This window comes from Cetorhinus maximus, chromosome 15 (genome assembly GCF_964194155.1).
Source record: "Cetorhinus maximus chromosome 15, sCetMax3.hap1.1, whole genome shotgun sequence".
NCBI classification, from domain to species: domain Eukaryota; kingdom Metazoa; phylum Chordata; class Chondrichthyes; order Lamniformes; family Cetorhinidae; genus Cetorhinus; species Cetorhinus maximus.
This window is the reverse complement of record NC_135893.1, coordinates 100427936-100448080: the sequence shown is the minus strand read 5'-3', so window position 1 is coordinate 100448080 and position 20145 is coordinate 100427936. Positions and strand designations below refer to the sequence as shown.

At 40.8% G+C, this 20145-nt stretch overlaps 1 protein-coding gene across 10 annotated transcripts in view; it reads left to right on the top strand.

Annotated features, from left to right (window-relative positions):
- Positions 1–20145, top strand: part of mapk8ip3 (mitogen-activated protein kinase 8 interacting protein 3) — a 202757-nt gene that overhangs the window by 117544 nt on the left and 65068 nt on the right. For 6 of the 10 annotated variants that reach the window (XM_078559071.1, XM_078559076.1, XM_078559077.1 and 3 more), the window contains exons 12-15: positions 3776–3906; positions 6597–6653; positions 9127–9303; positions 18632–18682. In XM_078559071.1, the coding sequence (XP_078415197.1) occupies positions 3776–3906; positions 6597–6653; positions 9127–9303; positions 18632–18682 (416 nt within the window). The remainder of the gene's footprint in view (positions 1–3775; positions 3907–6596; positions 6654–9126; positions 9304–18631; positions 18683–20145) is intronic. The other 4 variants (XM_078559079.1, XM_078559080.1, XM_078559078.1 and 1 more) reach the window with 2 other exon arrangements.

Sequence of the window (20145 nt, the reverse complement as noted above, 5' to 3'; positions counted from 1 at the left end):
CCAAAACTATTCATTGTGGGGCGGTTCAGTTCAGCAAGATAGGGTGTGAGGCAAACCCTAGAGGGAGTTTCAGATTTAACCAGGAGAACAACTAGTTCTATCTGTAAAATGATTTGGTTCATTGAATGGAAGTTGAACCCTACTGCCAGAACTATCAGATCCCATTAATAGAGCTACTGAGCTCTATTTGTTAGTGGAAGCATTACATTTTCCACTAGCTCAAACAACTTTCAAAGCATTTACAGCAGACCATAACTTCATTTGTTGCTTTACATAATATGGTATTTTACATATTTCAGACACTGTTTGTGTAAATGACTTGTACTGGCTGTGAGAAACTCGAATAATAAGGGGCTAAAGTGTCACAATATCATTTTGATTAATCAGAAACATTTATGTTTGAATATATTCAGAAAAGTCTACTCTGCCACATTAGATACACACTTGAGATAGGTGCGTGCAATCAGCGAATTTTTGAGGTCCAGGCCTTCTACAGTGCGGCCTATGGCTGCCCTGTACTCAAGCAGGCAGAGGGGGCCTCTAGGCCTGCCTGGAGCACTGCCTGCACCACAGTCTGCCGCTTGGAAGCTGCCTTCAGGCACCTAAGCTGGTCCCTGTTGCCTGCAGGAACCTGGAGGCCAACTGGAAAATCCCATTCAGCCTCCTTTAATTGGCCTCAGTAGGTTCTTAACGAGCCTGATGAGCTACATGCTGCTTGGCGCCGGTGGGATGGGTGGGGGAGCAGTCCTGCTGCACCTGCCCCACCCCCACCACCACACAAAAACAGCCCGAAAGTGAGATGGAGCTGGGGAACTGGCACGCGGCAGGTGGATCTAGTTTCATATCCTACCAGGTTCACGATCTCGGCCCAGGGGCAAAATCCTCCGCAAGATGCCAGTCTTTAACACTTTGGTTTTTAAGAAAATTACTTTGCATCGGATATTTTTCAGGGAATTCGAAATACCTAATGCCTGGAAACAGCTTATTCTACATTTGCGTATTTGGTAAAATGGTTGTTATCCGGCCTGCTCAGGGAATGGTGGTGCCGGTGAATCAGAAATGTTGGTTAACGGAGAGTTACAATACCCTGGACACGTGGCAAGGTGCTGCTCTGCCTCTGAGGGGAGAGGGGAAGCAGCTGGGTAGTCAAAAGACCCCAGCACAGCAGGGCATCACAGTAAAACCACCACAGCTGAAGACCAATCTGACACTAAGACCTTCAGGCCGGCTTTGAAAAAAAATTGAACGGTCAGTTTCGCTGACGGTTGCTCCGAGTGATATATCTTTGTTCAGGCACAATAACCAAAACTGACCCAACAATTTAATAATTTCAATGTCAAGCTCAAGAACAAGTGCTGCAAATTTACAATCTATTATTACAATATATTTTTTAAAGAATGTATTATCTGAACATTGAAAGTGACCAGCTTTTCAAAAAAAAAATCAAGCTGTCAGACATTCCAATTAGTAGAGAAGTCCGGTTACGAACATACAAATTAGGAGCAGGAGCCCGGCCACTCGTTGGAGTGCCGGACGACACGAAGTTTATTGTAATTGTATCCCTTATTGAGATAATGTGAAGAAAAGGTCTCATTTATGACTATTCTTTGAAAAATAAATGAGACTTGTGTTTAAACATAGAAACATAGATATTAGGAGCAGAAGTAGATCCTTAGGCCCTTCAACCCTGCTCCGCCATTCAGTAAGATCATGGTTGATCCTCTATCTCAACACCATATTACCACTCTCTCCCCATACCCCTTGACGCCTTTATAGAGTCTAAAATTCTTTAATGGGATGTTGGTGTCACTGGCAAAGCCAGCATCCTAACTGCCGTTGAGCTGAGTGGCTTTCTTGGCCATTTCAGAGGGCAATTAAGATTCCACCACATGTCTTTAGGTCTGGAGTCACATGTAGGTCAGACAACAGATTTATTTCTCTAACGGATGAGTGAATCTGACGGGTTTTTCCAACAATTGATGATAGTTTCATGGTCACCATTACTGAGACTACCTTTCAATTCCAGATTTTTTTATTAACTATATTTAAATTCCACCGGCTGTGGTGAGATTTGAACCCATGTCCCAAGAGCATTAGCCTGGGTCTCTGAGTTACTAGGCCAGTGATGTTACCATTGTACCATCCTACCCCTAAGAGATTCTCTTGTAAATAAATAAAATTATCTCTACAAATTATATAGAGGGCATTCAGCGAAATATTCTACAATGTAGACTTGGTATGGTAGTCCAGGGGTTGTGTTACTGAGGCCTGGACTAATCTCAACCTGGATGTTTGAGAATATGACTTCAGTAAACAAAATTATGAAGTAAAAGGCTGGTATCAGTAAAAGTTCCCATGAAGTTGGAGGATTATCATTAAAAACTTAACTGGTTTACTGATGGCCTTTAGGAAAGGAAACCTATAATCCTCACCCAGTCTGGCCTATATGTGCTCCCAATTCTTCACCAATGTGGTTGACCCTTAACTGTCTTAAATAACCTGGTAAACCAATCTGTTGTATCAAAGAAATTCTACAGCGTTGTTGGAGTTGAAGCTCACTATCACCTTCTCAGGGCAACTACAAATAGACAATAAATGCCAGCCTTGCCAAAGGCAACCTTATGCCAGGAATGAAAATAATAGTTCATGGGTGTTGTCAGTAATCCTGCTTGTGTCTTTGGCCTGTACCCAAAGTAGTAACTTTCATCAATATTTCCCTGTGTCAGTGCATCCAGCCACATTTCCATTTGAATCCTGAAGTTGGATTGGCCAACATTTTAAACTGAGAGTTACTCCAGTTTATAACGGTGTAATGAAGTCAGATTAGATTCAGCCACAGACAGTGGAGTGGGGTATGCAGACCAATGTATGTATTATAAATATCAAAAATTTGGATCAGAAGCTTAAGAAGCAAACAAATACATTTCTGTGAGATGCGTCACTAAACTGAAGGCAGCGGGTGGACTAAAGAATTAGCAGCTTAATGTCCAGTAGAGCAGTCTTTGTTAAAACAGTGCACACACAGTTGAATTTTAAAAGCAAATGGCTGATGTGTTACACAGATCTTGCCTAAGTTACAGTTTTCTTTCAGCTCTGACTTATCCCATATTCTGCTGCTCCTCTCCTTTGCTCCTGTGTCCGAAAAATCGATCGCTCTCTGAGTTATTTATACAAGTATCAATAAAAATGAATACATTTCAGGGAGGCCTGCCTTCTTGCAAGCACAGTTGTCCTGTTGGCTGGACCCGTGACATTGTTAGTGTAAATCATGAAGGCTCTGTGACCCATTTTTTCCTGCCCTTGTGCCTGAAGGAAGGCCATTTAAAGGTGAGACTGTGATGATGTGAGCGATGAAAGGGGAGAAAAACAACTGGGTTCCCTGGGGTGCTACTGCCAAACGAAGGCCCACAGGGAGGAGGTGAATATCAGAAAAACGAGTCAACCATGGCAACTAACACATGCCTTCTGGCTATTTTAATGTACATTTTGAGCAGCTGGCTAGACAGGTGTGGTTGGAGATCACTTATCATTCCTTTCGGTGGCACAAGAAGAATGAAAACATAGGGGCAAGGTAACAAAGACCAAGAATGTTCTGCAGTTACGCTGCTTCCTCCTGCACTCGTTTTTGCTTAATGTTTATAAAATGGATTCCAGACCAGAGGAGGGTGCTGCATGTTTTGTTGAATGTGTTAAATTCACTTTACTGCTGTAATAAGGTATATAAGGGTGCTGGTTTTTATCTGTTCTGGTGAAGCAATGCTTCCATAACCTACAGGATGACGTACAGGTGGCGCAGAGACGGCGCTTCACACGGGTGGAGATGGCACGGGTGCTGATGGAGCGCAACCAATACAAGGAGAGGTTGATGGAGCTGCAGGAGGCTGTCAGGTGGACTGAAATGATCAGGTGGGAAGGTGAACCCCATCTAATAGATGGGAGAAGTATGTGTTGTACAGAGTCTCTGTGGTGGCTTTGTCTTCATTCCTGTCCCAACACTGTGTCCTGCCTTTTTTTTTGACCATCAAGGATAAAGTGGTACAATGCATGCCTGAACCTAGCTGATCCATGGCAAATCTCACTGAACATTTGCGTAATGTGTTGATGATGTTAATGTTTAGACATTCCTTTATATCACACATTGTCTTTCAGTAGTGATTGATTCCCAATATATTGAAATGAATAGCATGGTGTGACAATTTGGTTAACGGATTGGGGCTGAAGTTGACCATTGCCAGTCGTGGTGTGCAGTGGCTTGTAGTGATAGCCAGTTTTATCAGTGAGAAAGAAAATAATGTGTGATATAAAATTTGCTGTGAGCCCATTCTGCAGCATTGACATAGAACAGTTTCATCCCCAATTACTCCCTTTTTCAGAGGCATCCCCCTAAATAATAGGCACAAATTATAATCAGAGATCTTTTATCAAACATACTTCCATTTGACCAGATATATAATTGATTCTACCGGGGCTAATTTGTATTGAGATCCAGAATAGGTTAACGCCCATAATATGGAAATAATGAAACCTTTGGACTAAGTGACCAGAGTCACACATGATTTTAAAAAGGAAAATTTCAAAGGAATAAGGGTCAAACCAGGAGAAGTTAGCTAGGAAAGGGTATCTCAACTGGAGAGATATCGAACATTTTAAAAATCACATTATTGAATAATGCAAGGTAAATATGCACCCAAGAGATACACATGTAAGTTAAATAGAAGTTCCAACATAGGTGATAAAAGTAGGAGCAAGTGAGAAACCATCTTGCTCGAAAAAGCTTGATTTCTTCAAGCATGGTATAGACAAGTAGATAGTGGAACTATTGTTTAGTTATTTAAACTTTGAGAAGGCCTTTGGCAGAGTATAACATGAAAGATTACTAATTCAACTAAATGTTGAATGTAGGATTGGATGCAAATATGGCTAATAGGAAACATGGAAGAGTTTTGTGGCGAATATCTCAGTATGGGTGAAGTGTTAAGTGGGATTCTGTTGATTGGCACCTGGACCGCTGTTATTTCTAATACATATTAATGAACTGGGTATCAAAATGAAATGTAAGATTGTCAAATTGGCTGACGCTACCAAAAAAGCGAGGGAGGTAGAATCAGAGAGAATAACAAGATTTACTGACTGATAGGTAATACAACTACAAAGATAAAGCACAGAAGAAATTCAACATTGGTAAATGTAAAGTATTAAATATTGATTATAAAGAATAAAGATCATAACAGTGCATTGAATTGGCAAAGGGAGACAAAAGGGCCAAACATCATGGTTTAATTGTTACTTTCAATATCTGCGCAATGTGGCAAGTGAACGAGAAAGCCAAAATGTTGGGCTATATTGTCAGGACCTTGCTGTCCAGAGGTCACACTAGGGCTCTGCATTGCCCTGGTCAGATCTTATTTATGGAATGGTGTTCATTTCTTATCACCACAATATTAAAAGCATAGGCAGTCATTAGAGAGGATGTAGAGAAAAACAATAAGACATAGTTCAAGCCTTTACAGTTGGAATATAAGGAAGGATTGGAGAACTTTAACCCACACGGTTTAAAAAGGAGAGGATTGAGGTATGTGGGAAGGGAGGAAGGACACCATTAAATGATATGTGTAGGGTAGACCATGAATATATATTCAAAATAAACCAGGAAAGTTGGACCAGATATCATACATTTAAATTAGTGAGAAATAATTTTGTAACAGGCATTAGGAAAAATTTCTTCACAATATAAAATAATGTTTGGAAGCATGTGTCAGCTGAGATATTTGAAGCATTGAATGTGAAGCTGGATGCTACTGGATGAGTCAAAGTACCTGGAGGAAGCTGTTCTGAAGAGCCTTCAATCACCCGTGACTTTTCTGATGTGCTTCTGCCTGTTGTGTTCATGGTCTGTTCTTATCTAGCAATAGTCAGGCCTCTATTTTATTAGTGGAGGTGAGTTGCTGAGAGCCATGAATGACATTCTTTGGAGTCTGCCATCTTCCACCCTTAAATACAAGTCTTTCAATTTCAGCTTTCATAAATTAGAGACCAATGACTCTAAACTGTGGGACATAAAAGGGTAGGCTGCCAGAGTACTGTGGCAGGAAACCCAACAATAATGTTAGTGTGAGTTCAGGCTGTAATGTCTTAACTATGCTGTAGCTTAATACTGCACAACCTAACATTACTATCAGTGTAGTTTACACCAATATGTGGTTTAATCGGTATGGTAGATCGATCTTGCGGGATAATCTGTGTGGGGAGCAGCCAGCATTGATTTTTGCAATTAGCATGGCAGTGGCTAACTTGGCACTGTAGGCAAGCATGGCCCTGCCATTTCAAGCTGTCAGGTGTTCTTGGGTTGACTTGGCAGTTTGGTTTGGTGTGATAATTTGAGCTCCCTTGGGAATTAATCTCGACACTGCAATGATTTTGCTAGGCCCAGTGTTCTAAACTGATGACCAGCAGATTTGGAGGACCAAGTTTCACCCACTCATTAACAGCCTATCCTACTTGCTGGCAGCCTTGGTTTTAAGCAGCCTGTCAGTTGACCAAATAGAACAATGTGTACAGAATGTGAAATTTACTGTTTTGTTTTTAATATTTATTAGAGCTTCTCGAGAGTATCCATCAATGCAGGAGAAGAAAAAATCAGGCATTTGGCAGTTGTAAGTACTTCAATATCCGATTAATGCTATTAGAACAGATTTAAAATAAACATTTGAAATGCATTGTTTCTTAAATAATTTAAGATGATTAAATTATATTTTTGAGTAATATTTTCCAAGGTGAGTAAAATATCAGTATTTTCCAATCTGTATGGAACACACAGTAGCCATGTCACCAAATTAGCAGGTTGCCATTGTCATCTTTTTGGCTGATTGCTGAAAAGAGTGAACTACTATCTAGGCTGGATTATTTCTCTGTGATCCTTTACTCCAACTGTTTGGAGATGCTGTGGACTCCACTTGGGGCTAGCGCATGGGGGAATCTTAGAGGAGATTTGGCCCAGTGGGCTAGGGGAAAGGAAGGAAGTGGCAGAGGTAGAATGTAGTGTTGCTTCTTACACTTTGTATCCAAGAACGATGAATCAGAATATTTCTTAATGGTGAGAGATTAGTAGGGTGGAGGACCAAAGGCCTTTAGGTGTTTATGAACACAAATCACTGAAACAGAAATGCCGGAGCACAGAATTGTACAGTGCAGAAGGAGGCCATTTGGCCCATCGATTCTGCACTGACTCTCCGAATGAGCAATTCACTTCGTGCCGTTCTGCCTTCTCCCTGTAACCCTGCACATTCTTCTTCCTTTTCAGATAACAGTCTAATTCCCTTTTAAATGCTTAGATTGAATCTGCCTCAACCACACTCTGCGGCAGTGTATTGCAGGCCTTAATCATTCACTGCATGAAAAGACTTTCCTCATGTCATTTCTGCTTCTTTTGCAATTACTTTAAATCTGTGCCCTCTGGTTCTCAATCCTTTTACTCGTGGGAACAGTTTCTCCAGACCCATCATGATTTTGAATACCTCTTTCAAATATCCTCTGGCCTCCTTTCCTTCAAGGAAAATAGTCTCAACTTCTCCAATCTGTCTTCATAACTGAAGTTCCTCATCCTTGGAACCATTCTTGTGCACCTTTTCTTCTCTCTTTCCAATGTCTTCACATCATTCCTAAAGTCCGATGCCCAGAACTGAACGCAATACTCCAGCTGAGGTCAAACTTATGTCTCATACAAGTTCAACATAACCTCCTTGCTCTTCTACTTTATGTCCCTATTAATGAAGCTTAGGATATTGTATGTTTTATGAACCACTTTTTCAACCTGTCCTGCCACCTTCAATGAGTTATGCACATATACACCCAGGCCTGTCTGCTCCTGCACCCCCTTTAGAATTGTACCCTTTGTTTTGTATTGTCTTTCCATGTTCTTTCTACCAAAATGAATCACTTCACATTTCTCCGCATTGAACTTAATCTGCCATCTGTCCGCCCACTCCACCAACTTGTCTATGTCCTTTTCAAGTTCTACACTATCCTCCTCACAGTTCACAGTGCTTCCAAGTTGCATAGAGTCTGCAAACTTTGAATTGTGGCTTAAACACCAAGATTTAGGTCACGAATATATATCAGGAAAAGCTAGTGCACAGGCACAAGAAGTAATCAATAAAGCTAATGGAATAGTGACCTCGGGGGCATAGGAGTTCATAAGCGAGGAAACGATATTTCAGTTGTACTGAACTTTGGTCAGACTCCTTCTGGCATTGGTCCTTAGGAAAGATATATTGGGTTTGGTAGGGATACTGTGGAAATTCCCTGGAATGATACCAGTACTTAAAGGGTCAAGTTATGAGGATAAGTTACATAAACTTTGGTTTGTATTACCTTCATTTTTAAAGGCTTGAAGAATGATCTAATTAAGGTGTTTAAATTGATAGATTCAATAGAGTAGATAAAGAAAAATTTTCCACTGCTGGGGGAATCTAAAACAAGAAGGCATCTTAAAGTTACAGCTAAGTCATGTAGTAGTGAAATTATGAAGTTACTTTTTCCACACAATGGATAATGGAAATCTGGAACACTCTCCCCAAAAAAGCAGTCAATTTTCTAGACTGAGGCCAGTAGAATTTTGTTAGGTATGGGTACTAAGGGACATGGAGCAAATGAAGTTGAGGTGCAGATCAGCCCTGATCCAGCTGAAGGGTGAATTGACATCAATGGGCTGAATAGCCTACTCTTGTTTCCATGTTTATTAGTTCAATCTCAATGCTAAAATGTATTATGTTCTTCAAGTACGCTCCAGCATATATAAGAGGTACAAATAGAGTTTTTGGAGATGGAGAGAATTAAGTTTGTTTCATTTTTGAAAGCCTATAGTTCTTTCTGTCATGGTAGACAGGCTTGTTTCTGTTATTCAATTATGTGACTTGGAACTAATATGGTATTGCATGTTGCAGATGAATCGTATACCCTTTAAATTATTTTCAGAAACTCATTTTGCTGGGCTTCAATATACTTTGATTTTTAAACATATATAAAATATATCAATGTGTTTTACCATTATAAACATTGGGCTGTAGTAACAAACTAGTACTTAATTCTCTTTCTTACAGTTATTCTACTGTTTGTCTTTCCCTCCAGTTTCAGCCGTCTCTTTAGCTCTTCTTCTGCTGCCCAGCCAACAAAGAGGCCACCGGTTCTTCATTATGCTGCTCCCAACACTTATGGTTCCTCTGGCTTCACCAAGCGCCGCAGCCACACCATGTCCCAGTTATCTACTGCAGACAAAACACGTGCCATAGACTTCCTGCCTGAGGAGTAAGTAACAGCCTAAAAGGTGTGGCCTGCCCCACATGTACAGCACCCACATGCAGCCTGCTCCCATGGCACAGGGTTAACACCGTTTGCGGTTTTCATATGTTTCGGCTTATTTTCATTATCTTCACTGTTTTATTTCCATTATTCATTTGCTTTGCTTGTTATTTATTTTGCTTCTCTTCCATTTGTAGTAATTGGTTACTGTCAAAGAAAGGTTGTTTGCAAAGGTCATGCTGCCATTTATTTTAATTTCCTTGAAGAGAAAAGCCTTAACATCAGGACTTGTGTTGAAGAAGGAATCTCACCTTCAGTACTCTTTTTTCCCCCCTAAAGAAGGATTGAACCGATTTGATAATTAGTGTTTAAAAACAGAATGTTATGAAATGTACTTTTTGTTGAGATTTGATAACATTTTTAAGTATTGATGTTCATTGAAGCGCCTGAGCCAGATACTGAGTCAGACAGTGTGACGGAACTGCATTAACATCCATCTAAGAAGCAGTCATTAAATAGGCATGTCTAACCCCTCCTCACACTGTCAGCCCCAGGAAGGCCTCCCAGCCGGTTTCCCTGATGATAAAATCAGCACTCTTCTTTAAATGGGAATAGTGAAAAAAATGTACAAATAAAATCATTGAAAAAGAGAGGTTGTTAAAAATTAATGAGAAATTGTTTCTATAAGTCAGCTCCAAAAAAAGAGTTCTGATTGGGAAGTTTCTTCTTTAAATAAGCAAGGCGTTAGATTAAGGATCCAAGTAGGTCAAGGAACTAGTATTTCACATACTACTTTGAAGATCCAATTCTATAAAGTATGTATGAATCCTTAGATGTTGCGCTTGGGGCTCTGTGGTGACGGTGAAGTGGATTCCTTTTTGTGGTTGTTTTCTTTTGATTACTGGTATCAGTGAAAAAGTTGATGTATATAAATTTCTGTTTTTTAATTTTTACTCACCACCTTTTGTTGGATGGATTTATTGTTGCGGGTAGATATTAACAAATAGATTGATGCTCAACCAGATCCATTTGGCTGTCTGTAACTTCATAGTGAGTGGCCAGCTAGCTGAGTTAGCCAGATAGCCACCGTGTGGTTCAGAGTAGTGTCAATAGCATGGATCCGATTCCCATTCTGGATGAGAGAGTCTTGGATCCTGCCTCTCTCGCCCTACCCCTGAGACTGGAAGACAATGGCAAACCACCACTGCCAAGAGAAATGGCTCAGGTTGAAGCATCAGCGAACGACGAGCCAAAGACCTGCCTTCGGGAAAATAGAATTTCACAGGACGTTTGACTTGTCACCATTCTAATACAAGATAAAAACTAAAATAAAAAGAAAGTTAACTCAGAATTAAGTGAGTTAAGTTGATTATGATGCATAGAGTGTGTCGTTGGCATGCAGTGTAAATACTTTGTGCTATGGTATAGGGGATATGCAACAGCTTCTATTTATATAGTGCCTTGGACATCATAAAATGTCTCGAGGTATTTCATAGGAGCATTATTAAGCAAAAAATGACACTCGGACACATATTAAGGCAGATGATCAAAAAATTGGTCAGATGTAGATTTTAAGGAGCCTCTTAAAGGAGGAGAGAGAGATAGAGAGGTTTAGGGAGTGAATTCCAGAGCTTAGGGCCCAGGCAGCTGAAGGCAAAGCCACCAGTGGTGGGGCAATTAAAATCAGGGATGCGCAAGAGCTCAGAATTAGAGGAACATAGAAACCTCGGAAGGTTGTGGGGCTGGAGGAGATTGCAGAGATTGGGAGGGATGAGGCTGTGCAGGGCTATAGTATGTATATTTGTACTATATAAGTATTGTACAATGAATAATCTTGATGAGGGTTTATAAGAATGCTTCAATTTAAAGGTGAAGCAGCCTGTGTGAAATTGTAAGGTTCTTCTGTGGTGGTGGTGGTGTGTTACAGTTTTCTCAAGGAGTCTGAGTTGATGTGGCAACGTGCACTTTTACATGCATGTTGTAGTCTGGAGTGATGGGCTAGTATCATTTTGACCAAATAGAAATGTTAGAATCATGGAATTATACCGCACAGAAAGAGGCCTTTTGGTCCCATTGTGTCTGTGCTGGCTCTCTGAGAGAGCTGTCCGATTTAGTCCTGCACCTCCAGTTATTGTCCCATAATCCTGTAAGTTAGTCTTCTTCCAATAAATGTACAATTGCCTTTTAAATGTCCCTACGGAATTTGGTTGCATCGTCCTTTAAGGTGGAACCTTCCGGATTTTAACAGCGCTCCGTGAAAAATGTCTCCTTATTTCTCATCTAGTTCTTTTGACGATTATTTTAAATCTGTGTCTTCTGGTTACCGACCTGTGTGCCACAGGAAACAATTCCTCCCTATTTACTCCATTAAAAAAAAATCTCCTTAACTTTGAACACCTCTATTAGAGCTCCCCTTAACTTTCTCCTCTGTGGAGAAAGCAATCCCAATTTATCTAATCTTTCCACATATGTGAAGCCCCTCATCCCTAATACAATTCCAGCTAAATCCTAAAGATGGGAACGTGTCCCCAACCCGCCATTGCTGTTTTAACGGCGGATGCTTCAGGCCATGTTTGTGCCCTGTCTAGGAGAGGTGCAGCACTTCGTTAACATGTTTAAATTCGGCTGCCACATCCCTGACGTTTTCCAGGGCTCGGGAAAACCTGACCGTATAAGTGAAGTGGGATCTGCTGGCCCCAGAAGGCAAGTGCTTTTTAAACCATTCTTTGTGCACCAGGAGTTGCAGGAGAGCTTCACTTGGCCCCTCAAGAAAGCCTTCAACCTCTCTCTTGATGATTGCGACCTCTCTCTGTGCCCTGTCTCAGTTGGTGACCCCCAGCCTGACCGGCAGCCTGCCCGAGATCGCGATGGCTAAGGATCATCCCCATAGGGTTTCTGGCTGCAGCCTCCTGGCCGATGGTTTTTCTGATTTGGGGGACTGTGGGGTGGGAAGCGGAACGGAAAAGTTATAGTGGGGACCTGTTGTTAAAATCAGCAGGATCTTGGTGACCCTGTTCTTGCTGGGTTTCCTTCATGACCATCTGAACCCTACCCACCTCCTCATTAAAAATTAACAATACTTGAAAACTTTAATCATATGCAGTTTCCTTCAGGCTTAGCTGGCGCTAGGAGCCTGCGTCTATCCAGGAGGCTGGGCTGGGCTGAGTGGTCACCGGCTCTGAGTTCCTCCCCGCTTCCTTCGGTGCCAGTAGGGTAATTTTTCTGAATTTGTGCCACTGACGCGGTGAAGAAGCCACCATTGATGTCCTGATATGTACATTGGAAATTAATTTAATGGTCATAGCAACAGGAGTGGCATGCCCACGACTTCCTCTTCTCTGTAGGTGACACTCTGTACCATTAACCAAACTCAGGAAATCAGCTCTTCAAAATGAAGAAAGAAATACTTGCATTTATAAGAGCGCCTTAGGATGTGCTAAAACGTTTTAAGACCAATGAAATACTTTTTGTTGCATTGTTGTGATGTAGGAAACATGGTAGCAAGGTTCCAAAAGCAGCAACGTGAGAATGATCAGATAATCTATTATAGAGATGTCGGCCAAGGTAGAAGTCGTGGCCAGGATTCCCCTGCTATTCTTCGACTAGTGTTACAGGATCTTTTATGCCTATGTGAGAGGGCAGACGGAGCCTTGGCTTAACATCTCATTTAAAAGACGGTACCTCTGACTGCAGTACTCGCTCAGTGCTCTGAGGTGTCAGCCTATATTATATAAACTGGACACCCCCACAACCAAAATTTTTAAATCCAGGGAATGAATACTTTTGTTAGGCGCTGACGTGATTGCACTTAGAGTCAAGTCTAGGTTTACTAATTGTATGAACAGAATGAGGATTCCCATCGTCCCGTCACATTTAAAACTTTTTATTCCAACAGGGTGGACGTTCTTTCTTGCATTAAAATACAGATTTTTGAAGTGGGCCTCCAAATAAAGAAGTACCATTACTTTTCCTGGAGTAAAATTATTCTTAGCGCACATGCCTTGTGCGAAATGGGAATTAAAACCTTTGTGCATTTAGTTACACTCTCAACATTTGTACATTTCTGGAAGCTTAAATGCATTAAAGTGCACAGCAGAGTGACTGCTGAAAAAGCTGTTTCACCTACTTATTATAATTAGTGCACTTTGAGCAAAAGTAATCTTTGGGATGTGCTGTTTAATGAAAGAAGAATGAAGGTGTAAATCAAGATCTGCAAATCGTAATGTCAGATGGAAGAAGTATAATCCAAACATGGGAACTATTGTTTGAACTCCTCAGATATTTGATTGGGCCAGATTTTGTGGTCAGCATTGAACAAGCAGCACTTGTACCTGCCCCTAAGGCTTTTGCACTGGGATATGCAGTGATTTGAAATGAAAAACGGTGCAGTGCCTTCCGAAGTGGATCCAGTACAGGGAAAGCAATTATGTATTTCCTTAATCAACCGGATTGAGGAATCATTGGTGAGCAATGCAGAGGTTGAACCAGGAAATGTCAACTTAAATATTCAATGTGAAATTAGATACTGAAAACAAAATTAATAAAAGCAAAGAAAGATGGCATTAAGCGAAAGAGATTAAAAAAAAAAGCATTTGTTTTTATTTGTTTAAATCTCCAGCGATAATTAAAACCTGGAAGAATGATGCTCCACATTTGTTAAGGTTAATTTTCAGTTCCAGAGAGTTTGTTTGGAAGTAATTAAGACTTGTCACACTGTTAAAAGGGGACACTGGAACGGACAAGCCTGAACATTTTCTGGTGAGTTCAGTGCATATATATCATGTAAATACAATGACTTTGCACCATTCCATATACTTGAATGTTGAGTCTCTTGGTGAGATACCATTACCACGCAATTTCAGGAGGAGCAGGACATGTCTCACAGCAACTTCCTGATTCACACATTTAACTCTTCATATCTGTTCACTGGAAGTCGCTGTACCTGTACGATTTACATGTTACTAGTGGTGATTACTGTTAACCTCACCATTTTATTTACTGCAAAATCTAGCCCACTGTGTTTTCACTTCTTAAATATGTATTGTGGTGCTCTTTCCAGTAGGGCAGGGGGAGTTGTATAGCTGTGTCATGAATCATATTCAGAGCGATACACAGATCTCTAGGACCCAACTGTCCAACTAGGTTGCACTCTCTGAAAAGTCCAGAACTCATAATTCTGTTGAGGTATGAATTTTTAAGTACTCCTTAGAAACTAAACATTTACATCCATTATTCTTTGGTGGCACAGATCATTCAGAGGGTATTGAAAGCCTGTTGTCTAGGCCCTTGAATGAGGAGCGTTAAATCTGGCACCCTGCAATAGACCTTGACAGCCTCCCTGCTGGAACAGTGCATGTTACATGGATCATAAGCCAAATAGTGAAGTATGAAACTAGGCACAAATCCTTTTCTTTATAGTTGGTTCATTTACAGAATGCAGCATTGCATATGTCTGCCTCTTGCCTACTACCACCCATTGTCTCAGAAATCTTTCTTTGGTACTCTTTTGAGTACAACAACTAAACAAAATCAATTAATAAACAAATTAACTAATTGACATCCCCTTAAAAAAACTGTTTTTGTTAACAGTTCTTAACCACTGAACCCATACATAGTTCGCCCTTGGCACTTCAGGGCATAGACCACATCCATGGCTGTAACAGTCTTGCGTTTAGCGTGTTCTGTGTACGTGACCGAATTCCGGATGATATCTTCCAAGAAGACCTTGAGAACCACGCGGGTTTCCTCGTAAATAAGGCCGGAAATGCGTTTAATGCCTCCATGACGAGCGAGGCAGCGTATTGCGGGTTTAGTTATTCCCTGGATGTTATCTCAGAGGACTTTCCGGTGTCGGTTAGCACCCCCTTTACCGAGACCTTTACCGCCTTTGCCTCTACCGGACATCACACATGGAGACAAAGTCTTGGAATCAACATTCCCTTAAAGGGGCATTGTAACCAAACAAAATCTTTAAAGGGCACTTATAGAATTTAAGTTAAAATAATATTTCAGGGGGAAATAATGCACCCCATCCCCTACAGTGCCCACCGGTCGCAGAAGTCTTTCTATTAAATGCTCTTTTAAAACCAATAAAATAAACAAATTAACTAACAAACAAATTAACAGCCTCTTAAAGGGGCACTGTAACAAAAAGTCTTTCTTTTATATATGCTCAAGGTAGTTATTTAATCAATGCCTTTTACCTGTGTATCCTTAACCTTGATAATGCAATTAATATACCATTTACAGTGCACCTATCTATGACCTTAGTAATGCAATGGTGAACAGCAAACAGATCCTAGCTGAGTAACATTACTGTTGCCTGGAAGGAACCTGTGACAAAAGAATCTGACCAGAGCCATTGCTTTTAGTGCCACTGGCAGCACAGTGCTGTTGTTAAATTAACTTTAACAAATGTGGAGTATCATTCCTTCGGGTTTTAATTATTGGTGGAGATGTAAACAAATAAAAAAATAAAATACTTTTTGAAACTTTTTCTTTCTGTTTTTTACCTCCTTTGTTTACCCTTTACAGTGCTTATGGTGCTGCTTCATTGTGGGTCTGGTTGTAGAAAATGGCACAATCCATCTATATCTTCCTTGACATAACTTCCTCAGAGATTGCTTCTTTGTCACTAGCGGTATGCCCACCACCTTGTTAATAATGAGTCTTTCTCAGAAATCCCTGGCCTTTTCTTGCTGCTGTTTTTTTTTTCTTTCCCCCCCCCCCCCCTGCATGTCCATCAAATTAAATTTTGCTGATGCACCCATTGTGGATTGAAACACTTGAGTTGCTGTTTACAGTATCTCAAGTTCTGCTCTGTCCATCTCACAACTGACCTTTTCTGCCACTGTAGCACCACCTTATGGCAGTGTGTCAGTTGGAAGACAAGCTCGGGCAAATCTTTTTCTATCTATAATTGATGCCTAACAGGCTCTTAACAAGGAAAGAGAATATGCATTCATATAACACCTTATTAGGTCTAATGGACACCCCAAACTGCTTTACGTCCAATAAATTATTTTGGAAGTGCAGCCTTTGCCATTTTATAGTGGAAAACCAAAAACTATTATCGCTGAGTTTGTACATTATAAGAGGGCAATTTTCCATTGTTGGCTGCCTGTTCCTAGCTTGATAAGCAGACGACCAGAAATTGAAAAGCAATTCTGAGGTTTCGGGGGAATGTCAGCTACCTCATTGATGCCGAGGTCCACCTGATGCAACTTAAGAATGGGCTTGTGAATTGGTGAGCAGTTTGCATGTTAGAAACAGAACAAACAGTTTAGTCCAGGCCTCTGGATTGTGTCTATAATATAACTAATAGGTCTCTATTCCCAAGTGGAGTGCTTGAGATCATCTCATATACTACTGCAGTGTTTATTTTCAAAATGATAATTATGTCATCTAAAGATATATCTGTTGCAATTTTAATAAACTCTATCTTATTTTTCATTTAAATTAAATGAGAGTGAATTTTCTAATTTCCAGCGTGTTGTCGGTGTATAGTGTTGCAATAATATTTTTAGGGGAAAATTATAATAGGGGTGAAGTTGTTTCCATCACTTCACCTTTAAAATGATTCTGCCAAGCTTCCTAACTCAATTCTTCTCACTTTTGCACCCTTTCCTCCATGACTCTAGCCTCCACCGATAACAAACATATTGTCAATACACATTCTGTTACAGTGTATTCCAGAATGGACACAATCGTCCTACCCTTTCTTAACAGACTATTATTTTTTTGTGAACCTATCTTATGCTTCTTTTGGATCATACCATGAAGGTCAATATCATAAGAGGTGGTTTATAATTCAAGAGATAAAAATAACTCCCCAACCTTTCCTGCTCTTCATCATCATCTTCCTTCTCCTCTGCCTTCCCCATTGCTGTAGTGGATCTGCAGGAGTGGGGTGTAGTAACTAAGAATGGGTGAGGAGGATTTAGGGGACTGAGGAAGGGAATGAGAGACTCTACCTGTTGAGAGTTCCCACACCATTGTTAGGGTGAAAATGTAGGTGTTTAGTTACTAACATGATGCTGGCAAAGTGTTGTTTTTCTCACCATCTTCCATGGCATGAGCCAATTGAGAACCGATGAGCTGGATGGTCTTCTCCTCAAATGAATGAGGGATTTCAAGATGGGGATGTGCCCCCTCGTGGTCTGCTTTAAAAGATAAAGTAAATGAAGATAAGGCGAACAGTTGAGTATGTCTTGAGTGGGATGGAGAGATTAGAGATGTAGTGGAATGGGAGGAAGGGGTTTTAGGGCTGTTCGTGTAAGTAAGTGTTGCCTAGTCAGGTAGCCATAGTGCAGGATGCCCAGTCAGAGTCAACCTTAGCCAGAGTGCTGTGCAAAGGCTTGATTGTGGAAGAATTGTCTCATTAGGGTTAAGAATGTGCTCGTGTCCAGGGTGGGCATGGTAGAAAGGAGTGAAGGTCCAGTCCATTACCTTGGCAGCGTTGATGAGGTTGTGGAGCTTTTTGCAACAGTGTTGAATAGTGCTGGGGCCGAGGAAGTTCAGTGCCAGTGTCATCACCAGTTTGGCAGCACAAAGTACATTTCTGAATGGCTTAGTGGTTCAATATCAGGTGCAACCATTGCATAATTCACTTCAAAGAAATTCCACGCCGCCATGCAGATGGTGGATTCATGGCTACTGGTATAAATTAGATTAAGTTGGTGTTCCTAAGGTAGACTGTGGAAGGAATCTGCAATTATTTGAGAAAATTCAATGGTAGGAAAACCCCTTCTGAATCTTGTACAGCCCCATAAGCCCAGAATTAGAGTGATCATATTGTTTAAGAGATGAGTGAAGCAGAGTAAAGCCCACTCCACACCTGTTGGAACTTCATGCATTTATTTGTAAAACAAACATTGGCTACTTAATTTCGTGGTGCTGGTATATGTGGATGAAAAGATTCAGGTAGTGAGGAGGTTCTGGAATTGTAGATACAAAGAAGTGGCTGAACATTTCAAAAAGGCTGATTGGAGGGCAGAAGAAATAGTCACTTCAGCAAAGCAAACCAGACTACATGAGGAGAATGTTACACAAAGAAAAACATACGAATTCAGATAGATCTTTTAAAAAGAAAGCAGAAGAGACAGCAAAAACAGAGAGTGAGCAGCATCTAAACCCGAGCAATTTCTGCCTCCGGTTCACGATCAGCAACTTTAGGACTACAGTATAAGGGGCACAGTGTTACTTTTTTAAATAACTAATTTCCATCTCTAATAGCATGCGCTCTTGCAGACAATCTTTCTTTTGGAGAAGTGTGTATTTTTGTTTTCCATTATGTACGTTTTGTTAATTTGAAATTTATGTTTTCTTTTTGTAGACAGAAAGTGCCTAAGGAGGAGAAGAAACCAGACCCAGATAATGAACAAGTGTACGGCATATCAGCTCCTTGGGGCTTTAACAGGGTTAGGGGTTAAAGATGGGAAATTTGATGATTTAGGGTGTTGGGGATCCTAGAAAGCAGGCAGCTTTTGAGCACTTAGCCTTTGTTTAAAAGTGAGACGACCGGTGCCTTTAAAGATGGTATTGTTCAGGATGTTGTCATTGATAAAAGAGCGTTGTACTGTGACTATCACTTCAAGTACAGTTTGGCAACAAACTACTTGGGTTTGTGAGGTCCAGGGCTTCACCTTTTAAACCACTTGGTTTTGTGAGTGTGAGATCTTCACTTCAACCTGTCTCGGTTTATAAGGCTATGATTTTTGACAAAGTTTGTGGAGATTTGTGTTCACTGTTGAAGTTAAGATGCAATTGTAAGGATTTGTGCAGAAAATTACGTTTCAAGATCAGTTGAAAATATAAAGATGAGATAGATCTTCGCTGCTACAACATATCTGGTTTTTGAAGACAATTTATTTTGCTCTTGCCAATACACCCAGCAGGGTTTATTAACCCTAGACGTTCCCCATTGTACTGCTTCTGGAGTCATGAGGACTGGACTTGCACTCCTGCAGACCTTCTGAACTTGGCCCTCTCTTTGTGAAGTTATGATCAGATCTCTGTTCAGAAATGTCCAGCACAAGATGTGGAGGAAATTTTAGGGCGCAGTAACAGGTGGGTTGGGTTTGGGTTAAATGTTACTATTTCCAAAGTCTGAACCCCAACCCCAACACAGCTTCCGGTTTCCAAGGACCTGAGAAACCCGAAGTAGTCATTTTAGGGTTGAGGTTTAGATTTTTAAAATAATTTTAACATTTGACCCAGGGCCAACCCACCACCTCCTGGGTGCTAAAACCACCCCCCCCCACCCCCCCCCCCCCCCCCCCCCCCCCGGGGCCTTGTGTCATGTTTAGGACATTTTTGAACAGAAATTTGTTCATAACTTAGAAGGTCTGCAGTGGTAGAAGTCCAGTCCGGTTCTGCCTCTGTGCTCCATAGCCGCTGGTTGCTGTGCCAATATGTCTGGTCTCACTGACCGATCAACTGTGAATTTTACGTGTTAACATCTCTGCAAATTCTTGAATTAAGACTTTCCTTGTACCAAAAGAAACACTTACCAGCGGGACTTCTCACCTTCAACAACATAGTCTGTCAAGCTTAACAAGCATTAGCGTCAGTTTTCAAAATCCTAATGTGTTGGTTGCTGTCTACCATTTGTGTTTTTTGATGGTGAATTATCTGCACTACTAAACACAACACACTAGCAACATTGCGGAGCTGTGTATGAACAACCACGGTCCATTCACCAAGTTCGATATGTGCAATAATCTGTGCGATACTTTAATGTTAAGATAAACTAAGTCATACTTCATGGGGAAAATTGGGAATATCAAACTCGGTAGGAGCCGCATTGAATACAATAGGAACATATCATTGAAATCTTCTAAAATCATT